Here is a 21,040-nt window from a genome sequence, read left to right on the forward strand (position 1 = left end):
AAAAGGATAAAGGTCAAGCAGCTGAAGTTTACAAATTGAAAAATGATTTGTGCAAAAACTTAAGCTCTTGAGCTTGTACTGTCACCATCGTTTATGAATAGTTTGCACTCTTTTTAAGAAAGAGGCCTATTTATTTGATGGTGAAAGGTCAGGGTCACTAACTGAAAGAAGGAAACTGATTTTTGCATAATAGCTTTAGTTCAAAACCATGTGTATGAACTAAAGTTTGCAGAGGGCATGCACTTAAGGTAAGGTTGAGACCACTTGCTTTTTGGGTTAGAAGGTCAAAAGAGAAAGAATGAAGTTTTTTTCTCAAAAATAAATTGGCTCTAGACTAATTTCCTTGACCAAACCTTGTGGCTGGCTTGTACTTTGGGGTCTGCTGGGCCAAGGTCATAGTCATGGGAAATCTAATTTAAAAAATTGAATGGTCTGTGAACAGTAAGTTTAGGTTCAAGACCACATAATTTGACCACTGCCACTGGAATCCATTGGTCAGTAAATTTGACAATTAACCATGCCCTGCCAATGTCAAAACAGAGGACAATTAAATGTGGAGTAGGTATATAAATTAATGTACTATTGTCCTACACTAGTGTTTATCCTAGGCTTGTGATCATGCTCCAGCAAGACATAGTGCTCTATGGAATTATTGCATCAGTCTAATGGTCATCCAATTCTCATAGTCTTCATTTTCATTTATAAAATGAATTCACTTTTTAATCTGGATTGGCCACTCCCATGGCCTAAGTGGTTAGAGCACTGCCTTGGATACAAGAAGTTGAGTGTTGGAACTCTGGCTGAGTCATATCAAATACTTATTAAAATGGTACTACCAGCTGCCTTGCTTGGTGCTCAGCTTTAAGAAGTTAGTATTAGGACTGCTCATCCAGGTGTCAGGATAATGTGACTGGGTGGGTCATCATACTACATGATGCCCCAGTGCTAGACATCACTGTATACTGCCACACTTCAGATATCCTAGCAATATGGCTGAAATATTGTAAAAGCTACATTTAAAATTTAAAATCCAAATCACACACACACACACAAACACACACACTCTGGATCTTCATTAATTGCAAAGGAAGATGTGTGAACAAGTGTCTTCATAACATCTAGAATTTAAAAGAAATACATTTTTATGCCAAGATTTGATTAATTTACAAATAAATTCAAAGATAAAATTAGAATTAAAATAATATAGCCTGAATACTAAGGATCAGATAAGAGATGATTTTATTTATATTTCAATTACTTGGATCCTTAGAGTGACAAAAATGCAACTACACCATAAATGACCCAGATGACAAAAGTCACTACAGTGATGATAAAAATGACTAAGATGAAAGTATTGATAAAAATGATAATGATCATTGGGCTACAACAACAATAATAAAGGTGATATACTAAGTTATAAAATGTAGTATGCTGTGTATACTTCAGCATATAGCAAAGCAGTATTTTAATATCAAACACCCAGTAGTTGATTCAATGGTGAATTTGCTTCTTTTGTTTAGGCCTGGGAAGAGGAAGTGAAGAAGCTCAAAGAGGAACTTAGAAATGTAGAAGGGTCCAGAGAGGAAGATAAAGTCAAGCTTCAGGAGTTTGATGTTAGTATATGTATTGCCTTTTAATGCCTTTGTGTGAATTTGTGAAGAAAAAAAATTTATTGGTGGAAATTTTCTTTTTCTTTTCTTATTTTACTTTAATTGCAACATTTGCATTTGAAATGTTGCCCCATCCATACGCTGTCATACTTTACCTACAGTATCTACAAATATAATGAAATCAAAACAAAATCTCAGTAATTGTCACATTACACTTTATCCTATACATGTAGAATAAACTTTTGACTAGTTTATATTTGTAATTCATGAAGGATTGGATTTTATTATATGTTACATGTAGATAAACCTTATTTTGTTAAAGGGAAAATCCAGGGTAAGGAATACTGTTTTCAGTTGCATGAGGTCATGTTTTTGTTATAATTACATCTGTCAGATTTGAGTGAAATTTGGAGAAATCAGCCTTTAGTTTGTCAATTTTTACCACACAGGGTTCACCATTTTCTCATAGAGGATGCTGCATTTGTAATGTGTACACAGCGGTTTGGTTATTGCCATGTTATTGGCATCAGGTCTATTAAATTCAACCTATTCATAATATACATGCTTGAGAGTGAGAGAACAAATTTGTATACAATATTGCATATGTGAGTAAGTGAGCTTGCTGCATTTTCAGTTGAAAATTATTAGAAATGATGTTTTATAAACTGATCTAAGGAAAAACCAATAGTTACATACAGATTTGATCTAATTGGTAAGATATGCCAATAGTCTTTAGAAAAAAGTCTGGAATGCACTGTGAAGGACTTGTGATAAAATCAGTCTTTAATCCAGGTTTGTGAAATACTACTCAGCATCCTAGATGATTACTCACACTTAATAATAGGATGAATAAAGAAATGTAGCAATAATTGCATATGTATATTTTTCTTGTATAAGTGAAATTGTATATTCTAATTTTCTTTAATTTTTCACTTGTCACCGACATTTACAAGCCTTTTATTGAAACAAAATGGATTTTAAACAATTTTATATAAACCTGTGTATGAAACAGAATTGATTTACCACTTATAAATATATAATTTTTATCAGTCTCAATAAATCCAGTGTGCAGAAACTTTTTAATATACAAAAATATAGAAACAGTCTGTATGAAAATGTGTATGTACCAGCCTTTATCACCAAGGAGATGTGCCAGTGTTACATCAGGGATGTTCTATCATAACATACATGAGACCCAGGCAAGGCACTTTTAAAGTAGGGTACTCACCCTTAGATGCAAATTAGAAATGTCTTGTCATTTTAATATGAAATCTGTGAAATCAATGTACCCTCGCTTATATTTTTTAAAAACCGCCTTCCGTGGGTACCAGTCCTCATTGCAATTACCTAATTAGTCATAACTAATTAGATATTTGTTATAATAGTTTACAATTTATTGAAGATTAATTCAGTGATAAGTTTGAGTGCTTGATTTTTACCTTTAAAGACTTCATTTAGGGTGGAACAATCTTCTGCAAAGATTATGGTTTAAATGGAAAAATAATCATAAAATAATACTGTGGAGATGATGAAGTACTAAATAATGAATTTTTCCAGCTATTTTTTAATGGAACATTCATTGAGATGATTTTGTAACTGATGAAACCAGATGAGAAACAAATATTTTACAGTTTGTATTAATGCTACAAGTATTTTCCTTTAGAGACTTGTAGACACACTAGCTAAAGATGAACCTGAAGTGAGACGTCGATTATCAGAGATGACAAGAAGAATAACAGTCCTGCGTGTTAATGAAAAAGCTTTGACTCGAAGACATAACATAATGGAGGAAGTTGAAGGTCAGCTTAGGAAGGTAAAGTGTCACTTTTTGTGTTAATTGTTTATTACGGTTCTGTTGTATTTTGTGAAGAGAAATATAGCATTGCCAATATGTGTCAATCTGTCTTTACCTCCCTGTTATAGTATGCCCATTTTATGCATCAGAGATTTCATTTCTGCTCATGAACTTTTGAATAATTGAAGGTATCTGACTCAAATTTGATATGGAGTGAAAAGATTAGCTGGAGCTGGTATGAATTTTTATCTATATCCTAAGAATTTGACTGAGTTATGTCCCCTTTTCCCTGTTGGCAGAGACAGCCATGTCCTCATCATAGTTCTTGTTTAATTATCAGTTATCACTCATTCTCTTTATTGTAATTATATAATGACAGACTGAAAAGAAAACACAAACAAATTGACGTGGGTAACAATTGCAGATTTCAGTTATAAGCTGTCATTGAAGACTATAGATTTCAACATTGTCAAAATGATTTGATAGTAAGGCTTAAGTAGGGCTGATACATCAAGGGTAAAGAAAATAAAAATATTGATTATATTATTTTCACTAGGTCTGCATTGAGGTGTCTTTAAAATTCTTTAATTACTTATTCCTTTTAGTTTTATTACCTACCTTACCATTGTCAGAAGTGCTGGCATCAAGGTGTTGAAAAGTTTTCTTTCTTGAAAGGAATAATTTTATGCATATATTAAATTATGCCCACTCCATATCATATAAATAGAACTAATGCATGACTAAATACTGGAAGAGGCTCATGTATGTAAAATAAAACGTGTTACGATATATTTTTCAAATTTAGTTATTCTTTTACACAGTTATCAGTTAATTTTTGTAAAGATGAGAACATTTTAATTAATTATTGGGCAGAAAAACCTATTTGTTATGTTAGAAGTTTTAACCTGAGTGATGACTATTGGTTTATACTTTTCTAATAATTGTTCAGGTTTTGTTGTTTTTTCTAATAAGACAGTTTACATTTTTTTTCTCAAAGAATACATTTTATGTTACAAATTGTTTTTTTTGCATTCAAATGAAAATACACAAAGTTTATTTAGGAAAAAGATTTAATTCTTATTTGTCTGACTTGTTTCCTTTTTCTTTTTCTGAAAATGTATTGAACAGATTAATTCTTTTTGCAGGAGGTTAACCGTTTGAAAAATGAGATGGTTGCCATGGAAACTGCTGTGTCTGAGAGGCTTGGATACCTACAGAGATACAAAGTAATACATTTTTTCTTCTGTGTGCATAAAGAAGGAGTAGGTACATTTTAGTTTAGCATAATTTCATGTATCTTGTTTACCTTTTGTTTGTCATATCTTTTATATTTCACAGCCATTACTGTTACTTCCATTTACATTCCCTTATTTATTTTAAGTTTACTGTGTAAATCCAGATGGAGTAATTTCAATGTTTCTGATAAAAACAGGAATATTATGATAACTGGAAAACTACAATTGCAATAGCTATACAATTATTTGTGTATGTTAGCATTTTATTAAATTTTAATCCCTCCCCTCCTGTTTTCAAAGTCGGTGTTACAATAATTCTATGTAGTTAAGTAATTTTTAATGTGAAGATTGACAGTTTTACATGAAAGGAAACTTTCATGTTGATAGGCATTTCAGGATAAAACAATTGTTTTATAGATAACACACACAAACGTATTACACAAGCATTTGGATTGGTTATAATTACATTATGTGGTGCAAAAAAGTTACTAGTTCATGACACCAGAAAAGAACTATTTCTTGTCTGGAGTGGCAATATTTGTTAACAATGATGAAAATATAGTTCTGTTATTTTTGCAGCATGCAATTGATTTTCAAACTTCTTTATGGCATTTCTTGCAGTGTGCAATTGATTTTCAAACTTCTCTATGGCCTTTCATGCAGTGTGTAATTGATTATCAAACTTTTTATGGCTTTTCATTCAATGTGTCATTTTGTTTTAAAGCTTCATGGTTTCATGAATCCTCATGAATATGAAATTTTATTTTGAAATGAAAATAGACTTCAATTTTTACATAGAAAACATACTTCCTTAATTTAAATACATTGATCACATTTCTTGTAAAACATCAAAGTATATGAATGGCAATTATCAGTTTCTTGACACGTACTGATATTTTAACACTCCTAACTATCACACTGTGGCACATATCAGTGTCTTGACTTGTACATGTCTTGTAACAATCAAAAATATCACACAGTGGCACATATCAGTGTCTTGACTTGTACATGTCTTGTAACAATCAAAAATATCACACAGTGGCACATATCAGTGTCTTGACAAGTACTTGTCTTGTAACAATCCAAAATATCACACTGTGGCACATATCAGTGTCTTGACTTGTACATGTCTTGTAACACTCCAAAATATCACATTGTGGCACAAATCAGTGTCTTGACAAGTACTTGTTTTATAACACTCCAGAATATCACACAGTGGCACATATTAATGTCTTGAAAAGTGCTTGTCTTGCAACACTCCAGAATGTCACACAGTGGCACATATCAGTGTTTAACAAGTACAGCTCTTGTAACACCAAAATGGCATACTTTCAAGTGGAGGCAATATAATGATGATTACAGTATTCAAGTACCTTAAAATTGTTGGAAATATAGTGGATGCAGAATATTTTAGATATAATTTCATACAATAATATTCAGCTAAATTTCTATTACCTTGCATCATTATCATAACAGGAGTTTGTTTTTCATAAATTTGGTTTCTTCAGTGTATAAACAAATTTTATTTGTAAAAATGTTATGATCTACATCAAAAAACAGTATAATCTTATTATGTCACTCCTCAAGGATCATAAAAAAATCCACATGGATAAATGGAAGTAATGGTACCAACTTGTCATGTTCCAGGAATATGTACATGTTGTTCAAATAAAGTGGTAAAGAGACTAAACAAGATTTGTATATAGAGAGAGGTATATTGTTATCATAATTAATATTTTAGGATACATCAGTCTTCAAGATTGCAGCTCTTCAGAAAGCCCTGGATGATTCTGTACCAGTCAGTGAACTGGACTTGGCTAATAAGAAGTACCATGAGCTGACAGAGAAATACAGAGACCTGTTAGAAAAGGGAAACAATCTTGTAACAAGGGCTGAGGCTCTCACAGGGCTGGAGGTATGTTGAGACTTTACCAATCACCTCTTGGAGCATATTCCTATTTTGTACTTGGTTTGCTTAATGGATAGCACAGATTTTAACAGGGAAATCTTGATACACTTTGCTGTACCAAAATTGCTATTCTACATGTAATTTAAGATACGGAATTTATACAACTGATGAACTTGTAATTAATTACAATTCTGGCATGTGAACCATATTTAATATCTTTTAATAAAATAAAATAATTGCAAATATGATAAGTGTTTATAGTATTGCAGTATGTATTTCTTACATATTCACAGCAAGCATCTGTCCGCCATTGCACTGGTTTCCCTTGGTTAATACTGTACCATTTGATTGACTTTTCCTTGTTGTTCTCTGCTTTTCATATAGGGGTGAGTAACACATGGAGCATAAAAAGCAGGAACCAGACTAATTATTCCCACACTTAGCCTGATTCCCAGCCTTATTGTAGGACCCAGCATCCCTATCAATGACCGTGTCACAAGAACAGACAGACACCACTGACCTATATGTAATCAATTGTTACAATGACCGCTTGATTAGTAATGATTGTTCTGATCAAAAACAGACATAAAAGGAATATTAAAAAAAGGATTGCTTCTACTGGTGATAGGTGCTACAGTCCATAAACCAGGCTAATGTATATGTCACAAATTGCCATTGTAGTGCCAAAATTGATGTAGTGTTCACATATATTGTTTGTCTTTAGAGTTACTCTGCATTGCTGGAGTGGGTGGGGGTGAATACGGTTATTGTCTATTAAAGACTTGTGATGTTTGTTGTTTTTTCCCCCGATGTCAAGTGATTATATCCCAATCACAAAGCTGTCATCTATTCAGGTTGGTGTGACCAAGTTACACACTTTGCTTATAGAGTTAATCCCTGTATGTACTCTTTGAATGAAGCCATTGATTTTTGCCTCTGAGTAAATGGTTCTGTTTCTGGATGAGATAATTGTATCTTTTTATTTCATTATTTGTTAGATATGCAATGCACATGTGTAGATTTTGCATATTTTCCCACAGCCCAGTCAAAACCATCTTTATGTTTGATATTACAGCTAAACACCAATAATTTTAACACCTAGAACCTTAATAGCAAAGGACGAACCTCCAACTAAAAAGATAAAAATTATTGTAACTGAAAGAAGTGAAAAATAGCAGACCACTATCAAAAAAGGGGTTTAAATATCAGTAAAACAAATTTAGGTTGTTATTAAGGAAAGCAAGTAATTCAGAAACGACTTCATATGCTAAAATATGTGATCTTCAAATGTAAATGTGATGTCATGTTTATTGAGGGAAGCATATCATTATTGCTATACAATTTTGTTTTTAAGTGAATGCATGCAATATTTTAGCAAGAACTATTAATAAAGAATAGAATATATGTGCTTGATTGTGGTTATTTTACTTGAAATTGTTCTGAAACTGTACCTTGGAAACCGGTCTTTTTGTACAAATCCGCTATAAGAGACCGTTTTTTGTTGGCAGAAGAGGCGGTCTCTTATAACAGGTTTTACTGTATTATGTCAAACACAGTATCTGTCTTTCCTTCTGACAGGGGGAGGTAAAGAGGCTCACAGCTGAGAATGAGGAGGTGAAGAGAACACTGACCCATGAGAAAGAAAAGCTACACACATTGGAGGCAGCTGTGGAGGAGCTACATAGAAGAGGTAACATGCTGTAAAATCTGGATCCAGCTGCATGTTTCTTTTCCAACTATATAATACAGTCAATCATTTCAAGACAGAAAATAAACTTATTTGCTAAATATTCAGACAAGAAAATAGTCTACTAAAGCTATATTTTGTAAAACAAAAGCACTTAAGAAAATGTTGCAGTCTCATTAATTAGTTTTCTTCATCTACATTCAGTCACGACTTTATTGTCTCACCTGTGTCAGCAGCTAGTAAGTCTTAATTGTTATCATGTTTTCAGCTGAAACACTTACAAAGTTTGATCATTATTATTTTGAGTTGTTTTAAATACATACAGATTATGGTCTAATGCTGTTTGGAGGCAAAACTTGGTTTTTCATGTGACCTATCTTATCCTTATGCATGATGAATGGATATTGTGATACCATCCATCCATCTATCTGTCCATTACCACATCCGCTTCTCACCTGCTGCATGGAAATTCATGAAATTTTATAGTTGTGCTGCACATATATTATCTGTTTGCAAGAGGAATGACATTCCTATTCCCACCCCATGATGTTTTTTTAAAGAGATTTACTATTCTTGTATATGCAGTCATAGCAGGAAACTGCGTCATACTTATGCCAGATTTTGCATTATAGCCCTTGGTCATTATCTGGGGATGGCAGTAAAATGCATGGAGGTATGTAATGGCAGGCCATTGCAATTGCTCAAGTTTGATTTACTATCTGCTTATTAATCAGTTCCTTTGTAAGTATATCTTTTATAATCTTCATATGTGTATGTATTTTTTAGTGTTATAGCTTCTTTTAACGTTCTCAAACTCCAAATAGGTTTGTGTAAATTTGAAATGCCCTGTCACAGATGTGAAAGGTATATATTGCATTACCCTTGTTTGCCATACCTTGGTTAAGTTTTGTGTTTAAGTTCTGTTATTCATGACAGCAAAAGAGGAAGGGTGTCTTCCTATATATCTGCCTAATATAAATCTGTCTGTTTGTCTGTCTGTCTATCTATCTATCTATCTATCTGTCTGTCTGTCTGTCTGTCTGTCTGTATGTATGTCTAATGAAATGAAAAGAATAATATAATTCATTGTTTGGACACATAGGTGTCACGAAAGGCACAGATGTAAAAGGACTCACTGATGCAGACCTCATCTCCACTTCAAAGAAAATCACAACACTGGAGATGAAGGAGCTAAATGAGAGACAGAAGGCAGAACATTCTGTAAGGATGTTTGAACAGCAGAAGAAGATCCTGGAGGAGGTGGAAAACAGGAACAGGGAGCTGGAGGAAAAATTCTCAGAGGTATGATTCCATATGTAATGAACAGTGTTGTCTTGCTCAATGATGCAATCCATACCCACTATTTATGTTCAGACATTGGTCATGCTGTTATGATTAGTATATTTGTGCCTTTATTAAAGACATGCATTGCCTATAGGACTACCAATGTAAAGACATGTATCACCTATAGGACTACCAGTGGAAACAATTACCTGTAGGACTACCAATGTAAAGATATGTATCACCTATAGGACTACCAGTGGAAACAAATGCATTACCTGTAGGACTACCAATGTAAAGATATGTATCACCTGTAGGACTACCAGTGGTAAAATCCTTACCTTCTATGAGTGGCATAGTTTTGCTTATGTTAAAGTTATGCATTACCTATAAGACTACCAATGGAAAGACATGCATTACATATAGGATTACCAATAGAAAGACTTATATTACCTTTAGGACTACCAATGGAAAGAAATGCAATACCTAATGGACTACCAATGGAAAGACATGTATTACCTATAGGACTACTAATGGAAAGAAATGCATTACCTAAGGACTACCAATGGAAAGAAATGCATTTCCTAAAGGACTTGCAAAGGAAAGAAATGCATTTCCTATAGGACTGCAAATGGAAAGAAATGCATTGCCTATAGGACTACCAATGGAAAGAAATGCATTACCTATAGGACTACCAGTGGAAATAAATCCATATTTTATAGGACTGCCAAAGGAAAGAAATGCATTTCCTATAGGACTACCAATGGTAAAGTCCTTTCCTTTTGGTTTATAGATTGTTTCCATTAGTATTTCAGATTAATATTAGTCTTAAAACTGGGTGAAACCTGGAATTAATGAGTCCTCATGTAAGCAAAACCATGTATGTTGGTACAAAGATGATGGTATGCTATTCATGGTTGAGCTACCTAGAATGTAAGCATTAATTGCACTAGTCATTGTTTACATCATAGCACATAGAGCAGTTATCACAAGATCATTCATCACAACAAAAGCAGACATTATATCATGCAACAGAAACAAGCCTTGCTAGTGAACTGGTCCAAATGTAGCTAAATTTAATGGAGTCATTTGTCTTTATAGCTAAATTTAGTGGAGTCATTTGTCTTTATAGCTAATTTTAGTGGAGTCATTTGTCTTTATAGCTAAATTTAGTGGAGTCATTGGTCTTTAAAGCTAAAGTTAGTGGAGTCATTGGTCTTTATAGCTAAATTTAGTGAATTCATTGGTCTTTTAAGGCATTACACTTTGATAGCTAAACATAACAGTTTGCATCCAGTAGCCAATTATCATGTAGAAAGAATAAAAAAATGATTTTTAAAAGGTTAGTTCTCTTAATTTTTCTACATTTTGCCATAAAAGTTTTCGACATGTGTGAAACTTGAAACTAATGAAAGTATGTTAGCACAGCATGGCAGTTGGCTTTTGCATTTGAACCACTGGTATGAGGATAGATGTGCAGGAGTCAGCATTTGCATTATAGTGCATCATCATATGTCATAGCAAGAACATATGTCAGAATGAAAGCATATGTCATCTTGTGATGGTACAACAGGAACAATCTTTGTTAGTGGTCCAAATATAGCTATGCTTGCTATCATTGTTATCCTTGCTATTGTTCTAAATATAGCTATGCTTGCTAGCATTATTATCCTTGCTATTGGTTCAAATATAGGTGCCGCCATGTATAGCCTATCTTGTGCTGAAAAATGGCGTTAAACCCTATAACAACAACAACAAGAAATATAGGTATGCTTTCTTGCATTGTTATCCTTGCTGTTGGTTCAAAATTGTGTATGCTTGCTAGAATTTTTACCTGTGCTATTGGTCCAAATATAGCTACTCTTACTAACATTATTGTCCTTGCTATTGGTCTAAATATAGCTACTCTTACTTGCATTGTTGACCTTGCTATTGGTCCAACAATAACTACTCTTACTTGCATTGTTATCCTTGTTATTGGTCCAACTAAAGCTATGATTATTAGCATTGTTATCCTTGTTATTGGTCAAATTATAGCTATGCTTACTAGCATTGTTGTCCTTGCTGTTGATCCAACTATAGCTATGCTTACTAGCATTGTTTTCCTTGCTATTGGTCCAATTATAGCTATGCTTACTAGCATTGTTGTCCCTGCTATTGGTCCAAATATAACTATGCTTACTAGCATGGTTGTCCTTGCTATTGGTCCAACTATAGCTATGCTTACTAGCATTGTTTTCCTTGCTGTTGGTCCAACTATAGCTATGCTTGCTAGCATTGTTTTCCTTGCTATTGGTCCAACTATAGCTATACTCACTAGCATTGTTGTCCTTGCTATTGGTCCAACTATATGTATGCTCACTAGCATTGTTTCTCCCACTATGATGGCTAAATATAACAGCTGACATTCAGTAGCTAAGTAGCATGTAGAAGAATTAAGAAATGGTTTTTAAAAGGTTATCTATATTTTTCAAGATTTTACCAGTTTCTTAATGTTTTTTAGAAATACTTAATAATTGCTGTGTGACTTGTACTTTACATGAATCTAGCTATTGTTTATGCAGATACAATTTTAATATGCCCGCTGTAGTTTGTTCCATCTTGGCATTTACAAAGATCAGATTTTAATATACCTGTAGTAAATTGTTCCGTGTTTGTGTTTACATAGATAAGATATTAATATACTTGCAGCAAGTTGTTCCATCTTTGCATTTACATATTTAAGATTTGAATATACCTACATTAAATTGTTCCATCTTGGTGTTGTTTTGTAGACAATATTAGGATAAATATGATAAGATTATCAAAGATTTTACTACATTGTATATATATATATGTCTGTAAAAGAAGTTCAAATCATCAAATTCATCACACACACACACACATAATCACACACACACACATACATATATGTGTGTGTGTGTGTGTGTGTGTGATGAATTTGACAATTTGACCTTCTTTTACAGACAAGGTCTACTCGATTTCATCAGGATTTAATTATTGCCATATCCTATTCTTTCTGTATCACGTCTAATCAGTGTTAGGTAGGTCAGTTATATCCCATTTTCAATCACTGAAAATTATTCACTTTTCTATGAAAAACTGTAAGAATGGCATTTTAAGCAAACAATTCATTATCTTACACAATCAACTTCCACCCCTACTTGAAAAGAATTGGGATCTATCCTTGAAAATATTACACTAAGTACATTTGTGACATGTCATAATCTTGTTTCCCTTTTCCTTACAGATCACAAAGTCTAATCTAGAGCTCCAGAAGATTGAAAGAGAACTGAGAGATGAATTGGCAAGTAAGTATTATCAAATATTGTTACATATTAGATGAAAACTGAGAGATGAATCGGCAAGTAAGTATTATCAAATATTGTTACATATTAGATGAAAACTGAGAGATGAATTGGCAAGTAAGTATTATCAAATATTGTTACATATTAGATGAAAACTGAGACATGAATCGGCAAGTAAGTAGTACCAGATATTGGTAAACATTAGATGTTGTATGCATTTCATTCATTGAAGGCCTGTGTTGAAAACACTTACAGTGCCATGATTGTAAAGATTTGTTTGTATAGATTGCTTTGGGTGGTTATTAAACATATACCAATCATTGTTGCAGTAATTATGTTGTGTTTATGTCTTGAATTCATAATTTGCTGAAGTCTGTGAGTAGAAACAGACTCAAAACATTGAAATCAATCATTTCTGAATCTTGTTTTGGTAGCAGAATAAAGTTTTTGTGTTTAGCTCTTTCTACTTGTTTCCTTTGAAATACTGTATATCAGTTATTTTTCCACTGTCAAGTTTTAAACAAATAAACATAATTATATACTAATAATTACAAATAATTTATTTACTCATTAAAATAAACAGATACAAATTAATTAATTCATTTTTTATGCAATTTGTAAACATCCACAGCAGTTGACCACCCATCCACCAGACCAGTTGCCTATACAACATCCTAAATTGCTGGATAAAATTTGAAGAAAAAAAAAGATTTTAGTTATGTTGCCCATAAAATGACCTTTGTCTTTGGAGTGGTGCTTTTACATCCTGTCACTGAGTCCCTTAAGAGATATATAAGGACAGATTTATACAAGTTTCATTTACAATGACAATTTCAAATATTTTCTGAATAAGCTTTATTTACATTGTCTTAGCAGAAAGATATCAATATGTAACTTAGCAACCATAACAACATTGTGAAATTTGTGAAGAAAATAAATATTGTAGTGGATGCACACTTATAAGATACAATTTTTATACCTTTTCAGGACATGTAAAAGAAAATTCAGATTATCTGCAAGATGATTTTATTTTTTTCAGATTCAGTAACCAAAGCTGTGAGTGACGCAGATAGAAAGAAAATCTCAGAGTTGGAGGCATCAGAACTTAATTTGAAACATGAGATTTCCAAACTGAAGGTATTCTTATAGAGAAATCAAACATCCAACTGTATCTTTCTTGTTGGTGTTTTTACAACTAGTAAAATGCAGACAAATTAATATTGAAAGTGAAGTGAACGTATAAAACATTGTACATTTATCTCTATTACACATTGTACATTTATCTCTAGTACATATTGTACATTTATCTCTATTACACATGGTGCATTAATATCTATTACACATTGTACATTTATCTCTCTTACACATGGTACATTTATCTCTCTTACACATGGTACATTTATCCTCATTACACATGGTACATTCATCTTTCTTACACATGGTACATTCATCTTTCTTACACATGGTATATTTATCTCTCTTACACATGGTACATTTATCTCTATTACACATGGTACATTCATCTTTCATACACATGGTACATTCATCTTTCTTACACATGGTACATTTATCTCTATTACACATTGTACATTTATCTCTATTACACATTGTAAATTTTTCTCTATTACATATTGTACATTTATCTCTATTACTAATTGTAAATTTTTCTCTATTACACATGATACATTGGCATATCAGTGAAAAGTTTCTTTTTTAGTACCATATTTGGGGGTGGCAATCTGTGAACATATTTCTAATTTCTGTCAAACTAAGTGTGTATTTAGGTGATTTATTGTGTTGTGCAGATAGTATTATTTCAGCTACCAGTTTGCAGCTGCATTTTACAGTAAGAGAAATCTTAATATAAGTAGGATGAAACATTTTAGAACATTTTGTATTAATTTTTATTCCATACTGTTCTATTTACCTAGGAAATTGCTGAAGTTGCCTCCTCACAGGTCAAAACACTGGAAATGCAACACATCTCTAAGGAAAAGGAGGTCCAGTCACTACGGCAACAGCTCCTAGATTTTCAAGTACAGAGTGATGAAAAAACTATAATTGGTATATACCCTCTTTTTTTTTTGCCAGTCAATTTGTATTTCTCAATTTCTCTATCCTTCATATTGTTTTTTAATCATACTTTTCGGAAAGGTCACCTGTCCTTGAAGACATCATCAGCTTTGTCCCCATGTCATATTTGATGGGAAAACTGTTAATCCACTCCCATGTCTGAAAATCTACTGAAATATGATGTATCTTTAAGTTTATCATTAGAAATGTAATTAAATATCAACAGTTGTCGAGTCCATATCAGTGGGAAGCAAGCAGTAACCTTTCTGCATCATCTGATTGTCCAAGAGTGGATATTATTATCATAGGCTTGACATGCATGCCCTTGCATTCTTTTTCGTTTATTCATTCGTTCATTTAATTTTTTATTCATTCATTCTTAGCTGACTTGATGATAAGGACATGTGAGCTTATAGTATGGCCCTACATCTGTCATGCATTATGAGTTGTGCTTTAACAGTGATGCATCATTCACCCATCAACAATTACTTGTTACCACTTTTGAATTGATATTTCTGATCTGATTTCAATCAGAATATGGAATATAGGCTCATGTCATCAAATTCATGAATGTAATAGGTAATGAGAAAGAGCCGTGCATAGTCATGAGATGATGTTGCTGACCTTGTTACCAGTCTGGAGGGCATCTTTCTGATCCAGTTTTGATTATATCATCAAGATCTTTGATGAGTTAATGATAAGTAAGTTCACTGCATATTAATGAGGTGATGATGCATCTGATTGGTTGAGATTGTTCCCATTTTGTAGCCATATTTCTGAATTTGATCAAGCTTGAAATATGGGCATATATCATCCAGATCTTAAATGGGTTTGATCATAATAGGAGACATGCATATTAATGAGGAAATCTTGCATCTGATTGGCTAACCTTATTATCACTCCAGAGGACAAATTTCTGATCTGAATTCGAAATATGATCTTATATTATCAAGATCTTTCACAGGTTTGATAATAAATGAGCTTCATGAATATTAATGAGGTAATGATGCTATGGATTAGTTGACCTAGTTTCCATTCTAAAGGCCATATATCTGATCCCATTTACATGAATATGGAGTCAAATAATCAAGATGTTGATGAATTAGATAATGAGTGAGAGATCCATACTTATTAATTATGTGATCTTCATCAAACTGACTAAGCTTGTTATCCTTACATATGTGAATTTTTTAAAATTAGATTTTGATTACACGTTGAATATAGGCTTATATCACAAAGACTTTCATTAGTTTGATAATGTACAGGATTTATGCATACTAATGAGGTGATCTTAAATTGGCAGTCTGTTGCTACTCTAGAGACCATATTTCTGATCCAGATTTGATCAGACTTGGTAAATAGGCTTAAATCACTAAGCTTATGGCTTAGTACAATTATGAGCAAGATTCATGGAGTGATTTTGCATTGGATTGGCTGAGCTTGTCAGCTCTAGTTTTATCAGACTCAGTAATTGTTTATATTATCGCAGTATATTATGTTTTATCAAGAGCAAGATTTTGCATATTCATGAAGTGATCTCGAATATGATTGGACAAACTTCTTACCACTTGAAAGGCTGTATTTCTGGCATTGATTTTTATCAAACAAGTAAAGAGACTAACATAATTAGGTGATTTTTATTATGAATAAGACCAGTATATATTTATGAGATGATTGGCTGAGTTCTTTTCGTATTCTATAGATAATATTTTTAATAGGTTATTTATCAAAGTTGTTAAACAGAAATATGTCATCAAGATCTTGGTTGAGTATGATTATATTTGAATTTAACACGCATTAATATGACCTTTACATCTGATCTGCTGATCTACCAACAATATTTCAAATTATGATCAAACTAAAATTGTTAAATAGTGTTATATTATTGGCATGTTGGATGAGTATGATTATGAGCATAATTTATGCATATTAATGAGGTATTCTTGTTTCTGATTCACTCAACTTTTTACCACTCAGGAGACCAAATTCCAGTTGGATTTTGCACCACCTTGGTAAATAAGCTTGTTATTGTTGTCAGGTTCTGTAATAAGTGAGATCAATATATGTTAATGAGATACCTTGCATTAGGTATTTTAATTATATCACTTACTTAATAATATTTATAACAGTGTTATGTATATTTAATTTACATTGTGTGCTTTATTTTTGACCGTGATTGAGGGTAGAGCTTTTGCCTACCTGACTTTTATTATTTCTTTTAAGATATTTACTAAAATTTGAGTTCAAGGCTTAACCTTGTTTATGAGCTTTGAAGGTTCTGGAAAAGAGCTTGTTTACAATTTGGTGGAATTTTCCATTCCAGAGCAATCTGTTGCATTGTAGGTCAAGTGGGTATTTGTATATGAAAAGAGCATTTGGTAAACAAGGTTTGGTAAGCAATTACTCATTCCTGTTGCGTATCAATTGTTGGGAATCTATGATCAGAGTTTGTAGTTTTGTTCAGAAAAATTTCTAAAAGATTTATTTATTTAAATTATTCGTTGGAATTTTTTTATTGACCTTTTGTACTAAAACACTACTTTGGGCTTCATTCAGAGATATTCTACATTATCTCATTCTGGAATTCATTTGGAGCATTGTATAATTTTGGAATTTTGATAGGACAGTCAAGATTATTTGGAATTCTATTCACAATACTGTAAATGTTTTTTGAATTTTTACTTTGTGTTCTAAGCAAATAAATTATTTTGTTGAACTTTACTTTAATTTTGGTTTCATTTTTATTTTATTCCATAGTTGAAGATCATATAGTCGTAACTTCATTATTTGATTGATCAATTGAAATGAGTTGAACTGACACATGACCATGATTGCTAGCTTTTACATAGATAGGATCTGCATACCTTTTAACTTTTAATTTATTCCATGCATTTATTTAATTTGGTACAAAAGATGTAATTAATGTGATAATTGAAAACAGGTCCACCATTAATTTAGTGTAACAATACAGCAAATACCTCCACAAGTGAAAGATCTAAACACAGTTGGCACTTAATTTGGATCTGTCAAAAATGTTCACCGATCACCACTGTGGTAGCACATTGATATTGTTCACGTTTGAATACAAGATGGCATATTGCATTTGTGATGATTATACTGAAACAAAATTAAAAGATACAACTTAAACACAAATTTCACTTGACGAAATGTATTTATTTAAGTGCTGCAACCAGTAGTGACATTTTCAATGATCAAATATTGTTATTTACAGTGTATGCAAAGTTTTGTAACAAAAGAAAATATGTTGTCACAAAAGTTGAGATTCTCTTCACATTTAATAAATAGGGCCAGTTTGTTGGTATTTTCTAATAACAATAAAACAGATCATCTCCTGATCCCATATTATAAGAGGGTTTGCAAGTTATCCAGATCTGAGTCATCATGGGAGTGGTGTACATAAGCTGACTTGATTAACTGGTCAACTGTTAAGGTATTTAAGCCAGGTGAGTGAGATCAAGCCCATCTTTGAGGGTTTTTTTTAAATACTTTTTATCTGGTATTATTTATCAGAATAATCTTTTACCAGGTAAACTTCATCGTCACATCGTCCAGCTGCAGGTGAGTGAGGGTACAGCTGTAAGGAAGCTTGAAGAGATGTCGAAGAAGGTATACAAATTTGAGGCTCATATATTACGGCTGGAGCAGAAACTTGACAGCAAGGATGATACCATGTATCACAACAGAGCAGAGGCACAGAATAAAGTCAAACATCTGAAGAAAAATTTACATGTATGTTCATCTGCAAATATATCTATCTTTCAGATATACACAGTTCTTAATGGCACATTCAGAATGTAAAAAGTTATGCCAACAAAACATGGACTGGTCCAGAAATAAGATGGATCAGATGGCATAAATACACATGTGTATAGTGATTGGGCCAGTTAAACGTTTTCAGAGGGTGAAAAAATGACATGTAATGCAGCTGTGTTGTTCCTGACTACATTTTTTATATAGCCTGAGTTCCCTGTTGACAAAAACTAAAATTCACCAATGTTCTTAAACAGGATGCTATCATATCTGTGTTGTACTGTAATCTGTAGTCTTACATCATGGTACTTATTTGTATTTGCAAACTTTTGGCATTTATATATTGGCATTTATATATACTCGAAAGATTTTATTCTGTAAATATTACATTATTTTTGTATGTTTTTCCGTTTCTGACTTATAAAATTTTATTTACTTATTTCTGTTTTCTCAATAATTTACACAAACAGTATTCTTATAGAATCAAATTGTTTCACTAGATGTTATTGACTGGCAGTGTTATTTTACTGACAACTAGCAAATTTTATAAATGTGATTGCAATAGAATCAGTCTAATTGAGCTTGCATTCCTTTCTTATACAGTGAATTGATGTTTATACTAAACAATTACCGCCGTGTTGCTTTTTTATGGTTTTATTCTGCTTTAATGTCAGTAAGAGTATCTGATGCGCTCACTTTATACAAACTCTTCCATTTGAAGTTTATTTATTAATATAAACAAACCCCCTCCACTTTTAGAACTTTCATCATCAGATGATCTGACAGCTAAGTATTCTTCTATCTAGTATTTGTTTCAGACATCCAGTTTTTCCCTGACTATAAATGTTAAACTAGCTAGGATTTTTGTGGCAAAGACAATTATAAATTCTCCCAAATTGTTAAATACTCTTCATATTTAAATATTTTCACACAGGAAATGAGACTTCAGTTTGCAGGGGCCATTCCTTTGTCCAAGCAGGAGAGGTTTTCAAATACCATGATGCAGTTACAGAGAGATAAAAACAATATGGAGATTCAACTGAAGGAGGTAAGTGAGAAAACTTTACACTATGGTTTCTGCAACACAGTGATGGAAGGCACTGAATCAATTGCCAGAAATTATGTAATGTGGGAATATAACCTCATCAAATTTGTCTTTTAATTTTAGGGTGGTAAATATTTCATGCAGAAATTATATAATGTGGGAATATAACCTCATCAAATTTGCCTTTTCATTTTATGGTGGTAAATATTTCATGCAGTAACTTCTGAAGCAGATAACTTTAATTATGGTAAAAAAAATTTAAAAATATTTCCAAATTCTAGCATATCATTTCTTTGATTTGTCACACAAATTACTTGCAAAGTTACCATTTTCACACAGAAGGACTAATTGAAAAGTAGTATTAAAATTGAGCCATTTACATCTGTTCTTCAACTGTAATCATATTTTTTATCAAACAATGCTACTAGCTGTCATGTTCCTCATTTCTCTCTGTCTGCATCATTGTTGGCAGCCTTATTCTCTTCAAACACATGACAAATATTTAGCATTTTCCTTGAATTAAAACCATTAGATGGTCAGATAAGATCTCATAATAATTATTGTCAGACATAAATTTCTAACAGTAAGGATTGCATATCATAAAGACCATATTTTCTTGTGTACAGTGTTACCCCCAAATTTCTTTCTGGTCTGATGTACCAGCAACTTTACAGAGCTCATGATCCCCCATAAAACTTACTGCTCTCTCCAGATTTGCTTTCAGTACGCTTGCAGCATGGTCCTTCAGAACATTTACTACTTTCCAGATTTGATTTATATAAGCATGCAATATTTTAAGCTTTACACAATGATCAAACTACTTCATTATTTTATCAACTAGAAAATACACCAGTTAATACTGCATAAGGTCAGAGGATATTTGGATAAAAATACATTATTCTCATTGAGGTGATCATTCAAAAAATGTGTTATAAAAATTATTTAAGAACAACAATTGCAAGAATTCAATCTCAGTCTACATTATTTATTTGTGTTCTTTCAAAGACAGAGACTGTTTTACCTCTGCTGACCTCAGACCTCGGAGATCTTCAGTGTGTGAAAACCAGCATTGTTTCTAAGGCAGGCTGATTGTCTTCGTGTATTATTAGCATTGCACTCACAAGCAGTCATTAGTTTTAAATGCTGCTTGTGTTTAACACATACCCAGCTATATACAGCATAAACATTGATATTATCTCACATATTGCTCCCACGAGCTGATCATAGTCTACTCTCTTCATTTATTGTATTCGCAGTGTTTTCAACCAGTTCATTCTTGATCAATCTCGCATTATGTGAGTGCAGATCGGGGCCTACATTGTTTTG

General features: G+C 32.5%; 1 protein-coding gene across 2 annotated transcripts in view; it reads left to right on the plus strand.

Annotated features, from left to right (window-relative positions):
• Positions 1–21,040, plus strand: part of LOC149773054 (centrosomal protein of 290 kDa-like) — a 175,172-nt gene that overhangs the window by 45,670 nt on the left and 108,462 nt on the right. For both annotated transcript variants that reach the window (XM_089946845.1, XM_089946846.1), the window contains exons 23-33: positions 1,521–1,613; positions 3,274–3,423; positions 4,551–4,631; positions 6,382–6,555; positions 8,128–8,239; positions 9,339–9,538; positions 12,768–12,828; positions 13,865–13,962; positions 14,757–14,889; positions 18,446–18,648; positions 19,604–19,717. In XM_089946845.1, the coding sequence (XP_089802971.1) occupies positions 1,521–1,613; positions 3,274–3,423; positions 4,551–4,631; positions 6,382–6,555; positions 8,128–8,239; positions 9,339–9,538; positions 12,768–12,828; positions 13,865–13,962; positions 14,757–14,889; positions 18,446–18,648; positions 19,604–19,717 (1,419 nt within the window). The remainder of the gene's footprint in view (positions 1–1,520; positions 1,614–3,273; positions 3,424–4,550; positions 4,632–6,381; positions 6,556–8,127; positions 8,240–9,338; positions 9,539–12,767; positions 12,829–13,864; positions 13,963–14,756; positions 14,890–18,445; positions 18,649–19,603; positions 19,718–21,040) is intronic.

The sequence above is a fragment of the Sinohyriopsis cumingii genome, unplaced genomic scaffold, assembly GCF_028554795.1.
Source record: "Sinohyriopsis cumingii isolate HCF-2022 unplaced genomic scaffold, ASM2855479v2 utg000913l, whole genome shotgun sequence".
Lineage (NCBI taxonomy): Eukaryota > Metazoa > Mollusca > Bivalvia > Unionida > Unionidae > Sinohyriopsis > Sinohyriopsis cumingii.